The 17,339-nt window shown below is 34.5% G+C and overlaps 1 protein-coding gene across 6 annotated transcripts in view; it reads right to left on the bottom strand.

Moving 5' to 3' along the window:
* The window catches only part of NEK5 (NIMA related kinase 5), a 118,037-nt gene that overhangs the window by 81,115 nt on the left and 19,583 nt on the right, over window positions 1–17,339 (bottom strand). For all 6 annotated transcript variants that reach the window (XM_074217199.1, XM_074217198.1, XM_074217197.1 and 3 more), the window contains 4 exons: window positions 16,283–16,366; window positions 16,124–16,194; window positions 12,647–12,733; window positions 2,369–2,423 (listed from right to left, as the gene is read on the bottom strand). In XM_074217199.1, coding sequence (XP_074073300.1) covers window positions 2,369–2,423; window positions 12,647–12,733; window positions 16,124–16,194; window positions 16,283–16,366 — 297 coding nt within the window. The remainder of the gene's footprint in view (window positions 1–2,368; window positions 2,424–12,646; window positions 12,734–16,123; window positions 16,195–16,282; window positions 16,367–17,339) is intronic.

Consider the following 17,339-nt stretch of genomic DNA (forward strand, 5'->3'; position numbering starts at 1 on the left):
TGGGTTCAAATCCTGCCTCTGAAATCAACAAGCCCATAAGTAGGACCCTTGACAAATAATTTGAACTGTATACTCCAGGCAAATCTCTCTCAGACAATAAATTGAGTAGATTCACAATTGGTAAAGGGAGTTCCCCATAATGATTCACAGGTCTTTTTAAAAAGTTAATTACAACAATCAAGGAAACATGAGTTTATAAGAAACTTCAGATAATATCTAACACTCTCACCTTCATGCTTTTGCACAAGCCACCCTCCTCTGTTCCTAATATCATCCTCATATCTACCTTTCAAGATCTTCTTTCCTCAAGATTCAGCTCAGGTAACACATCTGTGAAACCTACCCTAATTCCCTTCTCCCCCCATAGCATTGCAACCCCCACTTACTAAGTGCTTATTATGCCAAAATACTCCCTCCTCAAATTACCTTTTATTATGCTTATCTGTATAAATTGTTCTGTATCCCTCTTAACAGAAGCTAAGCTCCTGAAGTATGGATAGGGTTCATTTTCTTCTTTGCATATCCATTTTTGCACATAATAGGCACTTATTGAAGTTTGTTGAATTGAATTTCCTCCAAACACTCTTCAAATTCACCATGTTTCAAGTGGGGTGACCAACTGGACCTACTCTAATTATGAGTATAACAGGGATTACTCCCACATGGTCTTGTTTTAATTTGGCTTCATCCCTGCTTTTCTTCAGCAACAAATATATTCTAATTTTGTACACACACTCTACCTGGTATCCTCAAGCTATTATTGACAGTGAGACCAAGAAAGTCCCACCACCACCACCACCACCACCATTCCCCACCCCCACCCCCACCCCCACATATACATCTTCCAGATTCAGGATGATGCTTGAGCTCTATCTCACTCAACAGGAATTCACTTTTCCTGTATAAAAAAAATGACTTGGGGCCCAGAACTATGCTAATTAGATCTTTCTACCTGCCAGAGAGTTGTCATCAGTTTCTGCAGAGGATGCTATTGTTCTGTGGGGATCAGAACTGGAAACCAGCTTATGCTCATTCTCAGAACTCAAAGCATACCACTCTCCATGTAACTTCAGACCCACACTCTCCTCATTCCTCAATTTTCCAGGGACTGACATCAGAATTTACCCCCATCACACACACAGGCTGACTCACAACCCAGACAGATAACTAAAACTCCACTTCCATATAATTATGTTAATTTGTCAACTTACTTCCAGGACACACACTTAAATTGTGGCATTTTAGGAGGCAGGTGATTCAGTGCATAGAGACCTGAGTCTGGTATCAGGAAGGTCTGAGTTCAAATTTCAGATGCTTACCAGTGTCTGACCCTGAGCAAGTCATTTGCCCTCTGTTTCCTTGGTTGTAAAAATGGGAATAATAAAAACACCTACCTTCCAGGGATGTCAGAAGGATCAAAAATGTCTGGCATATTGTAGGTGCAATATAAATACTTTTTCCTTCCCACCCACTTCCTAGAACTCAAACTGAAAGACCTCAGAGGCCATCTAAACCATTCCCCTCATTTTTCAGTTGAAAAAAATTAGGGTTCAGGAAAGTTAAGTGGCTTGGACAACATGAACAAGATTTGAACCCAGGTCCTCTGATCCCACAGCCAGCTCTTTCCACTCTGCTCTCAGTGCACTCTGTCACAAACACCAGAGGCAGCTTTGCCTATTTTACTTGTTTCAGACATATATACTAATGTTATTCTATAACCTGGGCGACTAAGAACCTATTAGTTACTACTTCAAAATCTACCACCATGAATCACCTTTTCCTCCTCTGGAAAATGAGATTATCTACACTCTCTAATATATAGGAGGATTTTGAGGAAATCCTAAAATATTATATAAATGTGCCCACCCTATTATTCCCTTGGTGCGGTCCTCCTGAAGCTTTCATTTTGAGAATGGATCCAAACTTCCATTATCTTTCCGGGTCAAAACTTCAAAACTATATGGGTCTTTAAGGCTGGCTCAACCTAGAACATCCCTCCTTGTCCTGGAGAAGGCTGATATCCTTGCAGCCTGTTCACCCTGAACATCTCTCTATAAGATACACTTCTAGACAGTGTGTGTTCTAATGTTGTAGAAGGGACTGGTCCGGCTTGCCTTCGTTTTCCTCCTTGTTCATTAAGGAAAAAGACTTTCTGGACTTCGGTTTTGAAGTCCCACACCTTGCTTTTATTTTAATCACCATTGCTTACCATAGTAAGCACTTAGTAAATGCTTATTTCCTTGCTTCTCAAGCAAAATTGAGTTATTAATATTGCTGTTGTTGTTGTTATTAAAAAGAGTGCATCTCTTTCCTTTCAACAATTAATATTTTTATGTCTTTAATAGTTAAAAATTAATCTGATACTTACAGGATGCCTTAATGTACACAGCTCATATAAGACACAGCCAAGAGACCAAATATCCCTGTGAAAAATAAGATTAAATTTATATACCTAAAACATATATTTATTTTTTCAAAAATGCTTCAACAATGGAAATAATAAAAGTAAATGACTTTCATTTGCAAAGCACTATATAGTTTTTCAGTGTTTTCACATTTACTATGAGTAAGTGAAAAATTATTCTTACTAAATGAAAACTGAGGCCAATTCTATGAGAAATAAGTGACAGTAAAGTGAAATTTCTTCTGTTAGTTTGTTAGAATGGGGAAAAGTATGTAAAATTTGTTATCAGTTTAACAGTTCTATACATCTATAAGCAATTTGAGGCTTTAATTTTCATTTGAAATATAACATTTGCATGAATTAAACAGAGATGTCCTGATCAAGACTGGAGAAGATCTAGGTTGAATTAAGCAGTTTAAGAAGATAAGAGATTACTGGGAAAGCAATTATATCTATGTGGGTGTGTTTCTTTAAATCTTACTTTAACTGTATAATACTAATCAAATAAATTATGATGCTTTGTTTCATTGATGAGTTTATTTTTATGGAGAGAAAAAAGTTGAGCACAAAAATGGGCTACTCTCTAATTCAATTCACTATCACTATGAGATGCTAAATTGCCCATTTAACAACACATCACTATCTGCTTGGTGACAGTGTATCTTAAAGAAAGGTAAATTATTCAAGAAAATCTCTGAGATCTCTATAGTGCTAAACTTACAATCTTCAGTTTATATAGTGACACCAAATATATCTATTTTTTCTTTCAAAATATCTCTACTTTGAACTTAATATTTTGATATTAAAAATAAGCATTTCCATATACAAAAATAGAACACAATAAAGTACTGCATGTGAAACTATGAATTTCTTTTCTATATACTACTTACTTTTTTAAATGTATATTATGAATTTAACCTGTTACTTTAAAAACTGTCATGTTTGTCTGTTTTTTCTGAATTACTTTCTGTTCTCCCTGTGTATTTTTTATGTGTCAATGACACTTGTCTTTTATATTTTTTCTTTTTATGGGATCACCATTGCTATTTTTTCTATTTCACCAACATCTCCCCAACTGAAAACAGAAGAAGACAAAAATACAACTCTTATAACAACTAAGTAAGTTCAAGCAAAAGAAATTCATACAGTAGACATATCTAAATATGTTTGTGTCCTTCCACAGCTTGTACCATCATATCTCTTTTGGGAAGTGAATAATATGCTTCATCATAGGTTCCATAGAAGCCTGACTAGTCATTTCTTTGAACAGAGTTCTTAAGACTCAAAGCGATTTTTCTTTATGAGGATACTGTCCTTATAAAATTATTTTCCTGGTTCTACCTATTTTACTCTGCATCAGTTTCTCCTTCCAAAGATTCTTTGAAATTGGCCTTTCTGCTATCTCTTATGGTGTCCCACCTTCCACCATGCTGGTATACTTTCCTATTCACACACTAAATTATGAGAAATAGCAAATTATACCCTCTTGTTCCTTTCTGTACTCATGTATTCCTTTTACCTTCCATTCTCTTTCTCCTCTTAAAATCTTCAGAACAAAACCAAAATTTGCCCAGGTCATCTTTTATTTCTTATTTAAAATCCACAATATATGTAATTTTTTGCCTTAAATCTTTACTTACAGCTGATACAGAGTTACTTTCTTAGATTGGATTTTTGGGTATCTCTAGATCTGTCATAATTCTTTTTTTTTTTTTTGCAAGGCAATGGGGTTAAATGGCTTGCCCAAGGCCACACAGCTAGGTAATTATTAAATGTCTGAGACTGGATTTGAACCCAGGTACTCCTGACTCCAGGGCTGATGCTTTATTCACTACGCCACCTAGCCAGCCCCATAATTCTTTCTAGTGTTCCATATCTTCTACTTTGCTCAAACTTTAACCTCAGTTGCAAATTGAGGTTTTGTATAAAAAATATTCTCACCCTATACTTTTGGACAGAGTGGTTGATCTTACTTATGCTCAACCTTGGTTACCAGGGTTCTTATAATGACCTTGCACCTACTAGGATTAGGTCCCCCCATATCTTTAAGGTACTGAGTGTTGGATTTTCATTGAAAAAATAAAGTTCTAGAGGCCAAAATTTTATCATTATTTCAATTAAATATCTCCTATATTGACAACTAATCAATGAAATTACTGCTTATCATTTTTCAACATGCATTAGCTTTACTTAGACTTTTAAAATAATATAAGTGATAGCTGTAATGGACATCTTTGCAAATTGTTCATCAGGAAGAAGGAGGCTAGAATTATAAATAGCTATCTTGAAAGCTGAAATCCTATAACAAATTTGCTTATGACTTCTAAAGGTGGCATTTATTAGAAGGAAAGCTTTAAAAATATGAAGCGATTTGTGACTTTATTCAATAAACAATCACCACTTTACTTCTTGAATAATTACACTAGAAAAAACAAAAGTAGGGAATGTAAAAATAATTACATTAGAGGCACTCAAAGCCAAGCTAGGAAAAAAATAGCCCCAGATGAAATATTTTAAAATGGGCCCTCCTCCTTCATAGAGATCCTATGCATTTCATAACAAGTATTCTCAGATTGTAGAAAGGATTCATAGGATTATATTATTTTCAAGTGCCTCAAGAAACAGATGAAATATTAAGGTTCTTTTTTCTACTCTTTGAATATCTTTTTATTGACATTGTTTGACCCATTAGAATCTTGACGACTCAGGATATTAAAAAAAACCCCACATAAATCTTCAGTATTTCTATATATTACTAGCAAGAAACAGCAGCAAGAGATAGAAAGAGAAATCTCATTTAAAGTAACTTCAGACAATATAAAATACTTGCGAGTCTACCTTTCAAGGCAGACTCAGAAACTCTATGAAAACAACTATAAAACACTTTTAACACAAATAAAATCAGATTTAAAAAAATGGGCAAATATCAACTGCTCATGGATAGTCCAAGCTAATATAATAAAAATGACAATTCTACCTAACTACTTATTTAGTGCCTTACCAATCAAACTTCCAAAAAATTACTTTAATGAACTAGAAAAAATTGTAACTAAATTCATATGGAGAAACAAAAAGTCAAGAATATCTAGGGATTTAATGAAAAAAGGTGCAAAAGAAGTTGGCTTAGCCTTACCAGATCTAAAATTATATTATAAAGCATCAGTCATCAAAACTGTCTGGAACTAACTAAAAAATTGAGTGGTGGATCAGTCGAGTATACTAGGTGCAAAAGAGACAGCAGGAAATGATTATAGTAATCTGCTGTTTGATAAACCCAAAGAGCCCAACTTCTGGGATAAGAACTCTCTCTGTGATAAAAACTGTTGGGAAAATTGGAAGTTAGCATGGCAGAAACTTGGATTAGACCTACATTTTCTACCCTACACCAAGATAAGATCAAAATGGATACAGGATTTAGTCATAAAAGACAATATTATAAGCAAACTAGGAGATCAAGGAATAGTTTACCTGTCAGATCTATGGAAAGGTTATTTCCAAGGAAGAGGTAAGGTAGAGAACATTATTAAAAACAAGCTAGATAATTTTGATTATATTACATTAAAAAGCTTTTGCACAAATAAAACCACTATAACCAAGATCAAAAGAAATTTAGTAAATTGGAAAACAATTTTTATAACTAGTATTTCTGACAAAGGATTTATTTCTAAAATATATAGAGAACTGAGTCAAATTTATTTAAAAAACAAGCCATTTCCTAATTGACAAATGGTCAAAGGATATCCAGAGGCAATTTACAGATGAGGAAATCAAAGCTATCCATAGTTATATGAAAAATTGCTCTAAATCATTATTGATTAGAGAAATGAAAATTAAAGCATCTCTGAGATACCATTTCACACCTCTCAGATTGGCCAATATGTCCAGAAGGGCAATGAGCAATGTTGGAAGGGATGTGGAAAATCTGGTACACTAATGCAGTGTTAGTGGAGCTGTGAACTGATCTAAGTTTTCTGTAGAGCAACCTGGAATTATGCCCAAAAGACAATAAAAATGTGCATACCCTTTGATCCAACAATAGCCCTAACTGGGTCTATACCCTGAAGAGATCATGAAAAAAGGGTAAAAACATCATTTGTACAAAAATATTCACAGCAGCTCTGTTTGTGGTGGCAAAGAACTGGAAATCAAGTGAATGTCCATCAATTGGGGAAATGGATGAACAAATTATGGTATTAAGTATGTTATGGAATACTATTTTTCTATTAGAAACCAGGAGGGATGGGATTTCAGAGGAGCCTGGAAAGACTTGCATGAATTGATGCTGAGCAAGATGAGCAGAACCAGAAAAACATTGTACACCCTAACAGCCACATGAAGTGATGATCAGCCTTAATGGACTAGCTCATTCCATCAGTGCAGTAATCAGGGACAATTTTAGGGTATCTGTGATGGAGAATACCATCTGTATCCAGAGAAAGAACAGGGGAGTTTGAACAAAGACCAAAGACTACTACCTTCAATTAAAAAAAAAAAGTTGTCTTATTGTACTACATAATTTTGCTATCTCTAATATTTTATTTTTTCCTCAAAGATATGATTTTTCTCTCAACACATTCAATTTTGATTAATGTATAGCATGGAAACAATGTAAAGATTATCTCATTGCCTTCTTGCGTTGTGAGGGTGGGGGGAGGGAAGGGAAGGTGGGGGAAAATTGTAAAATTTAAAACCTTACAAAAAATGATAGGTAGAAACTACTATTGTATATGATTGGAAAACAAATAAAATATTTATTTAAAAAAAAGAATCTTGACTTGATTTTACAAAACATAATTTCATATCTTAGAGCAAGGGATTTTAACCTTTTTTGTCCATCATGGACCCTCTTTGGTAATCTGGTGAAGCCTATAGTCTCTTCTCAAAACAATATTTGTTGCCCACATTCATCATTAGAGGAAATATTAAATTTCAATTAGAGGTTGGAGAAAATAACACTGTAATTTTTTTTTCCTATACAAGTTCAAAACCCACCTGAAGTCTATCCATGAGCTCCTTGGGAGTTCATGGAGTCTATCACTGTCTTAAAGAATCATCGGGGGGGGGGGGGGGGGCGGCTAGGTGGCCCAGTGGTAAAGCACCAGCCCTGGAGTCAGGAGTACCTGGGTTCAAATCCGGTCTCAGACACTTAATAATTACCTAGCTGTGTGGCCTTGGGCAAGCCACTTAACCCCATTTGCCTTGCAAAAAAAAAAAAGAATACTTTCATTTGCTAAATTAAATGCATAGCCCTTTGTTATAGCAAAAACAATTTTTCTTCCAACTTATAATAATGTTTACTTTTATTATAATGTTTTGTTTTTAAATGTCATAAGACCCCAGAATTAGGAAACAATTTGAACAATGAAACTGATGTAGATTCTATTAATCTCATAGCTCCACTACTAGTTTCATTGCAGGTCTTCATTATAATTCCGATAAGTACATAGAGATGTGTAGGGATGACATCTTCAAACATAATGGCATCATAATACTGTTAGGTAAAATTCAATCAACCTGACCAAAGAAGGAGAATTCTAATTCAATACCTCAATCATAACAAAGTAGGAGGGAAGTACACATAAAAAGCAAAACACAATTAAAATATATACTTTTTTTTGCAACTTCCTCTCTTTCTAGTTAAGACTACACAACCTTTCTCATGCTCCATATTCTATCATTCCTTTGTCTTTCTTTTCCTTCTTTTTCTTTCTCTCTTCTTTACTTTCATCTTCCTCATCCTTTTCCCATTATCTCCCTTTTTCCTAGAAACTCTCTTCTTCTCATTCTCCCCCTTTTCCTTGGAGAAAGGTAAGGCACCTAACAAGGGTCCTGTACTCGGGACATGAAAAATCAAGATTTAAAAAAGAGTTCTAAGCCACCATGACCACTTAGTCCTCAGTTGGCTTCAAAGATGTTCTCTAGTTGGCAAAGAGAATAGTGCACTGGTCCTGGAACCCAGGAGGACCTGAGTTCAAATCAAACCTCAGACATTTAATACTAAGTTGTGTGACCTTGGGCAAGTCACTTAACTTGAAAAAACAACAACAAAAAAGTAATCTCCTTACTCTGTCTTTATGATCCTCAGTTTTGAAAACTATAAAAAAAGAGATTATACTATACAACCATCATCAAATAATTCTAATTATTCAAATAATACCAAGATTCACATAGAAGGTTCTGTCACAGACACAACTCATCATTAATTAATGTATTAAACAATGTATTTCTCTTTGGGTAGGGAGGCTCTATAAGGGTCAAGTGTTCTTTTTTCTATTCTTTCAAAGTGATTTGATGGGGATAAGCTAAAAATGGTTTAATTCACATGATTTAGAAGATAGTCAATTTCCATAGAGGTTGACCCTTTCCGGAAAGAGATTACTTTCATAATGCATAATGTCATATCCTCGAAGATTATTGTGATGAATATTTACTTATGCAACACTATGGAAACAAAGCCAAATAAATGAAAAATACTTGTTACAGCAGAGAGTTATAATTCTTCAAACTTATAAATGTATGCTCTTTACTTTTAGTGATGAAGTAATTACAAAGAAAGCATTATTGATTCTGGTCCTAACAATAGTAAAGACATCTCTACTCTATCAGTTCCCAACTCCACTGGTCATTGTAATAACTCAATTCCAATCTAATACGGCAACAGTAAAAATATGAGTAGCAGGTATTTAGTATACAAGAAATGATTGTGAAAAGAGAAATCTAACCCCAAACCAGAATGGCTAATGTGACTTTTGCTGAATTATAAGTGTGGGTCCTTCAGCATTTTTAAACTATATGGGAAGCAGCATGATAGAAAGGACACTTACTCTAGAAACTAAAGACACTAGGTTCAAATCCCACCCATGATCCTTATGTAAAATAACTTTTACATGAAGAAATTTAAGAATCATTGGACTACTCAAAAGACACAACCAAAAAAATAGCCTAGATAATATATTTTGAGAAAATTAAAAGAAAACAAAAAAATAACCCACAATGGATTGGGAATTAGCCATATTCAAGGAGCAGAAGGAGGAAAAAGAGCAATCAGAGATATAAGGGGAAAAGCAAAATAGTGCAGTATCACAGACTGATAAGATTTCTCAAGATCAAAATTAGGTGCAAAGTTAATATCTTTCTTAATAATCAAAAATAATCATAGTGATAAGTATGATATCAATGGGGTCTTGACCAGAAATTAAAGGTACCCAATCAGGAAAAAAAAATCTTATTTTTTTTAAAAATCCAAGCCTACCAATGTTAATTGGCCAGATAAACATTTCTCCAAAAGTCAGGATCAAAAAAGAAGTCTGAAGACTGAAGGGGGATCCAAGGCATAAGACACCTGAAATGAACTCATTTTGGTGGTGGTAGTGGTGGAGGTTTTTTAACAAGTACTGTCATCCAGGGGATAGTGGTAAAATCTAATGCTTGACAACTGAGCTCTCCTGCCTCAAAAATGGGAGAAGAGCTCTGAAATACCTAGGCCATTACATAGTTTATACCTCAGAGTTCCCTCACAAAGCTTAACTGTGCTTGTGTTGTCTTGAAAAGAGGGGGCACAGTTTTTGATAGAGAGAGAATTTCAGATGCCCTAGAGTCCAATCCCAGCATTTACAGATGAGGAAACTGAGGCCTATATCTCATGACCAAAATTCCGCAAGTTTTCCCACACCATCACAGAATAGCAGGAAACCCAGTGTCTACAGTGGGTACCCAGACAGTAAATGCCTAAGGCAGAAGAACCTGAACTCTCATGTTTTCCTGAGTCCAAGTCTAATGCTTTAGCCATTGTTTTTTAGCTATTTGTTCTCCCAAATTTAGAGGAATACAGAGATTATTCAAAGGTGCAGAGTGGGATATCATGTTCTCTTTAGACCTAAGGGGACAGTAGGACAGGAGGGTTATAGTTAAAGCAAATCATAATTAATCCAGAATGTACCTACAAATATATATTGACAAAATAGAAGAGAACTAATGAGCTGAAAATGCATTTTTAAAAATTGACAAGCCAACAAATAAACAAATAAGCCTAAAATAGCACGGGAGGATATTTTTAAAAATTAGAAGAAATATAGACAAATTGAAAACCAAAATATAACAGAAATATTAAAGGAAATGAATAATTGATTCTTTGGAAAAAACAATTGAGTTTTAAAAACTTTAGCTAATCTGTTTAAAAAGAATGGAGAAAGTCAAATTAATAAAATATCAAATGATCAAGTTGACATCACAATAAAACCAGAAATAGTAAAATGAATAATCACACATATAACTGTATGAACATATTATGCCCAATTATGTGCTAATAAAAATGAAAGTGCAAAAGAAATGAAAAAATACCTTCAAAGTTATAAAATACTCAAACTATCAGTTTACCTGATATTGATCTTAAATTACCTAGCCTCAGAAAAAGAAATAAAACTAGGTGTAGAGGACTTTTTTATTTCGGATTTTTTCAACGTATTGATCAGTTAAACTGATTTTTTCATTTTTTTTCCTTCCTCCTTTCCTTTCTCTCACTCTTTCAATTCTTCCTTCACTTCCACTCTCTCCCTTTCTTTCTTTTCTTTAAAAAATACTGTTTGTTCTATGGAATAGTTCTGTGGGAGTGTCTAACAGAGGGATAACTATGATGTTAAAAAACCCAGAAGACGTCTATTAAAAAAAAAATCCTAACTATCTTAAGTAGAAATGTTTTTGTCCCTTTGTCCCTTTGTCCCTATGTTGATCACCTCTTTCCCCTAGGAAAGTTAAATAGGCAAACAAACAAAACAACCATTTCTATTAGTCAGGGAATTTTAGAATTAGGAATAGCTCCTAAGAGTCAAATGTTAAATTTTCAGATAACCATCCTTTTATTAAGATGCTGGCATTATTAATAAAATTGTTAAATTATCCAGAAATTGGCTCTCAAAGCTTTTTTAAATTTCACTAGAGGAACCCTGTGTCCTCCCAGAAGGGACTTCCTTATACTCAAAGACTATTCACAAAACAGTAGTATCATTCAAGAACAAAGGAACTACCCTGGGGGGCAGCTAGGTGGTGCAGTGGATAGAGCACTAGCCTTCAGACACTTAATAATTATCTAGTTATGTGACTTTGGGCAAGTAACTTAACCCATTGCCTTGCAAAAATCAAAAAAACAAAACAAACAGAGCAACTATCTTGAACAAATCATTTAACATTTTGCATGCCTTTGTTTCCCAAATTTTAAATAATATAATATATTTAATAATATCTACTTCCCAAGAGTGTTGTAAGTCAAATAAAAATTGTTTTACAAATCTTAAAATTATATATGAATACTAGCTATAGGTATGATTATAGTTAAGATTAATTAATAAATAGGTGGTACATGCAATGTGTACAATAACAAGGTCATTTCTCTGTTATATATGTTTCTCAGACAAAAAACTAGAATATTCTACTCTGCTGACTGACTTTCTTGGCTTCCTCCAACTAAAATCTCTCTTTTTACTGGAAGCTTTCTTAATTACCTCTCTTAATTCTAGTGCTTTCCCCTCTATGAATTACTTCCTATTATCCTGGATATAGCTTGTTTTGTATGTATTTGCTTACATGTTGCCTCTTCCATTAAATTATAAACTTCTTGATGGCAAGTTCTGAGTTTCATTGTTTTTCTGTATCCCCCAGAGTTTTTTACAGTTCCTGGGGACACAGTAGGCATTTAATAAATATTGATTGATCAGAAGCATTAATAGGGTCTTTAGCAAGTAACTGCAGGGCAGTTCATCCAAAAGTACCATTCCCAGGGACCAAGCTTTATATTCCATGACCAAAACTTCCCATGGTTACCAAATGGGATCACAGAATAACAAGATCTCCATGATGATACCTTTTCTTCATAGAGACTCCATTTCTCTAATGATACCTTTTCTCCAGAAGGATTTAACCCTTTTTTTTTAAGGGTTTTTTTCTGGCAAGGCAAATGGTGTTAAGTGGCTTGCCCAAGGCCACACAGCTAGGTAATCATCAAGTGTCTGAGACGATTTGAACCCAGGTACTTCTGACTCCAGGGCTGGTGTTTTATCCACTGTGCCACCTAGCTGTCCCAATTTAACCATTTCTTGACAAAGGACCCATCTTACATGGACATTAAGATATAAACCTTTAATTAACAGCATGGCAGGGATGACACATAGTTTCCGTATTTCTTATAGAGTTCTCTAAATGAGACTTGACAGCTAATTTCAAATGAGTCAATTGATAGAGAGAACTCACGTTTTGTTGTTGTAGGGTTTATTCTGACAGATTTCTGGAGACAAGTAGTAAGGTGTCCCAACACAAGTCCGAGCGAGTTCCATTGTACTAAAAGTATTTTGAACAAGATAATAAAGAAGTTTATTCTCAGGGAGACAAGAAAATTAGACTTTTTTTCCTAAAGTCATTATATTATAGAAAAATACTTCATTAAAATAGGAAACAAAACTAATAACAATTAGTCAAGATAGGACTTAAGCGAATAGCTTAACAAACTGTGGTATATGTATGTCTTGGAACACTACTGTTCTATTAGAAACCAGGAGGGATGGGAATTCAGGGAAGCCTGGAAAGATTTGCATGAACTGATGCTGAGTGAGATGAGCAGAACCAGAAAAACACTGTACACCCTAACAGCAACATGGGGGTGATGATCAGCCTTGAAGGACTTGCTCATTCCATCAGTGCAACAATCAGGGACAATTTGGGGCTGTCTGCAATGGAGAATACCATCTGTATCCAGAGAAAGAATTGTGGAATTTGAAGAAAGACCAAGGACTATTACCTTTAATTTGGGGAAAAAAAACTGATATCTTATTATGTGTGTGATCTTGGGATCTCTTTCACTTTATTTTTCTTCCTTAAGGATATGATTTCTCTCTCATCACATTCAATTTGGATCAATGTATACCATGGAAACAATGCTAAAGACTGGCAAATTGCCTTCTGTGGGGGAGGGAGGGAAGTAAGATCAGGGGAAAAAAATTGTAAAACTCAAAATAAATAAAATCTTTACAATGAAAAAAAAATAGATGGGACTTAAACCCAAATCATCTGCCTTCAAATTCACCACTATTTCCCTGAACTACTTTGTTTCCTACCTCTCAGGAGGTTCCTTATGGCCAGAGCCCTACATTTGCTTTTGGAAGAATCAAGTAAAGTCACAGATATAGAAAAATATGATGGTCTTAGACTTAGAATAGAAGAAATGATGGTCATGGACCTGCCTGATTCTTCAAAGACAAACCATTTATCTCCAGATTACTATTCAACCCACCATTTTATAGTCCTGGGAACCATGAAGATGCAATAAATATTAACTAGATTGAATTAAATTGAATGTTAACTATTTATATTTTTAAAAAATACAGAGAAACTTAGTTGGAAGAGATCTCAGAGACACAGTCAAAACTAGGAATTTCTTAGGGGGCATCTAGGAGGTGCAGTGGATAGAGTGCCAGCCCTGGAGTCAGGAGGACCTGAGTTCAAATCTAGCCTCAGACACTTAATAATTACCTAGCTGTGTGGCCTTGGGCAAGTCATTCTCTCTTTTAAGTTTTCTGCAAGGCAAATGGGGTTAAGTGGCTTGCCCAGGGCCACACAGCTAGGTAATTATTAAGTGTCTGAGGTCACATTTGAACTCAGATCCTCCTGACTCCAGGGCTGGCACTCTATCCACTGCACCATCTAGTCGCTCAGGCAAGTCACTCTTAAGTCCATTGCCTTAAAACAAAAAAAAAATTAAAAACTAGAAATTTTTCCACCTGGATCAAGCACCTCAAACCCTGTTCAGGGTAAATAGCACAAGAGGCAACGCAAGGAAGGATGGAGTGGGGATGAGGAATGGCCAGTACCCCATGGAAGGAGAAAGAGACTCTAGAATACCTGGAAAGTGTCTGCTAGGGAGGCTACCTACTCCCAATCTACCTCCAACTAAAAGAAAGAGACCAATCTGCAACTTACTAATTAAACCTACCTTTGCACTTAGTTATGGAAAATAATTAGTTGTTTCTTCCAAGAAGGCTAATGAGGGGTTTACAATTAAACGGACAAATAATTTTGGGAAGGAGATTGAGAGAGGGTTATAAGTCAAACCTCTCAAACCTTCAAAATATCATATTAGACTAGAAGGGACCTTAAGGATCACTTAATTCAGAAATTTTGAACTTGAGGAGTTTAAAAATATTTTAATAATTATATTTCAACAAAAATGTGTCCTTTTATAATCCTATGTATTTTAATCTGTGCATTTAAAAGCATTCTTCTAAGAGTCCATATGTCTAACTAGATAGCCAAGGGGTCTGTTAAGTTAAGAAATCCTTATTAGTTCTCCTTGAGGCCTCAGAGAGAAGGGCAATTACTTGCTCAAAATCACAGAAATATCATTCAATTCTTATTGAAACTGAGGTTGCATGCATTCTCCAATTAATAAACATTTAAAAAATGTTTTTCATTTTATTTTTCTTCAATTACACATTATAATATTTTTTGACATTTGGGGTTTTTTACTTTTTATTTTATTTTTTCCAACTACATGTAAAGATAATTTTAAATATTCATTTTTTATAAGATTTTGAGTTCCACGGTTTTTTTCCTCCCTTCTTCCCTTCCCTCCCACACTTCAGGACAGCAAGTGATCTGATACACAGGTTATATATATGTACAATCATGTTAAATATATTTTGATACAATTAATATATATTCTAAGGATAGGAACAGAAACTTCTCCAGGAAAGAAATCCAAACTATCTATAGTCATATGAAAACTGCTTCAAATTACTAATAATTTGAGATATGGAAATTGAGGCAACTCTGAGAGTCCACTCACACCAACTAGATTGGCAAAGCTGGGGAAAAAAAGAAAGGAAAAAAAATAATAAATTTTGAATCAGCTGTGGGAAAACAGGTACACTGATGTGGAGCTGTGAATTGTCTGACCATCCTGAACAGCAATTAGGAATTATATTCCAAAATTTTATCAAACTGCACATGTCCTTTTACTCATTATTAATTCTATTAAGATCAAAAAAAGAGGAAAAAGACATATATGTAAAAACAAAACCAAAAACCTTTATAGCAGTTCTTTGTGTAGTGGCAAAGAACCGTAAAGCTAAGGTAATTAAAGAATGGCTTTACAAATTTTGGTATATGAAGGTAATGGAATATTATTGTGCTATAAGTAATGAAGAGATGATTTGAGACACCTGAGAATATTTAAATGAACTGGTGCAGAGTGAAATGAGCACAACCAGAAGAACAAATTATATCAATATTTCAGAACAATTCTGAAAGAACTCTGATTAATGAAATTATAAACAATGATTCCACAGGACTGATGAAACAGAACATTTTGTGACCAAGAGATGATGAACTGATGAAGATGGAGAAATGAGTTTTGAGAATTTATTTTGCTTGACTATGCTTATATGATAAAAGGCTCTTTATTGTTTTATTTTTACTTTCTTTCCTGTCCTCTCCTTTTCTCTCCTCTCATCTTCCCTCCCTTCCCTTCCTCCTCCCTCCCTCCCTCCCTCCTTCCTTCCTTCCTTCCTTCCTTCCATGGTATTTCTTTGGTGTACCTCAGTGTGCCAATTGCCATCTCAGAGTCAGTATCCAAATATTTACCTAAAAATATTAAACAATACTTTTACATGTAACTGTTGGATATTACCTTGGCCATTTTGAGCAGTAAAGAAAATGTATTTAAAAGCTACTTACTTGTTCAATACTCTTGCTATGCCAAAGTCCCCAAGCTTTGCAATCATCTCATTATTACTAAGAAAAATGTTCTATAAACAAAGAAAAAAAAAAAAACTATGTGAGTTGGGCCAAGAGAAAGATCCCATTTTTCTCGTTCATCTTCTCTGAGTTACTTACCTGGGATTTTATGTCTCTGTGTAAGATTTTCCTATCATGAATATGTTTCAATCCCAGAGAGATCTGCACAAACCAACACAGAATCTGCAATGAAAGAGAAGCTACTCTTGTCAATCTGATAGTTACAATTTCAGTGAAATGTCCCAATGACAATATAAAAAAAACGGTGGCGTAGTGGCGTAGTGGATAAAGCACTGGCCCTGGAGTCAGGAGTACCTGGGTTCAAATCCGGACTCAGACACTTAATAATTACCTAGCTGTGTGGCCTTGGGCAAGCCACTTAACCCCGTTTGCCTTGCAAAAAAAACCTAAAAAAAAAGACCAAAAAAAAAAAAAGAATTGAATGGAACAATATAAAAAAACAAAGGAATTACATGGATATACTCTGTATCAATCAAACATATTTATATAAGAATCCACTTTAGTTTTTAATTCTATTCATTTTCTAACAAGGAAAACTGAGGCACAAAGATGAGGTTCAACATCATCATCATAAATCATCATCATCATCAATGGTTAATTACCATCTATATAGTACTCACTGTGTTTTATAATTATAATTTATAATTATTTATAATTATTATCTCATTTCATCCTCACAAAAAATGAAAGATGGATGATATTAAATCTCTTATTTTACAGATGAGGAAATTGAGGCAAAAGTGATTTGCCCAAGAGCCAACAGTTAGCAATTGTCTGAGGATGGATTTGAACTCCGGTCTTCTTGTATGTGAGAATTCAGTACAATTAAAAGATAAACGATTAGAAGCAAGGAAGTGAATGAGACTTCCTATGTTGTTTTTCTTACTGAACATTTAAATGTTAAAAATGTACTGGCACCATGCTTATATTTTCTTTTTCTTGATAACTGTGTTGCTTCTTAGTTGTGTTTCTTTTTTAGTGTGGGAGAAAATATGGAGGACAAGCATAGAAGTTTTTAGAATCTGGTTTTTATCTTACTTTTAACACCTCATTTGGCTTCATTTTTGTCAATTTCTCTCCATAAAATTCAGGGTCTTTTTCAGTATGCAATCCATGTTTATAGAGATGACAGTCA

Source organism: Macrotis lagotis, chromosome 1 (assembly GCF_037893015.1).
Source record: "Macrotis lagotis isolate mMagLag1 chromosome 1, bilby.v1.9.chrom.fasta, whole genome shotgun sequence".
In the NCBI taxonomy this organism is placed as follows: Eukaryota; Metazoa; Chordata; class Mammalia; order Peramelemorphia; family Peramelidae; genus Macrotis; species Macrotis lagotis.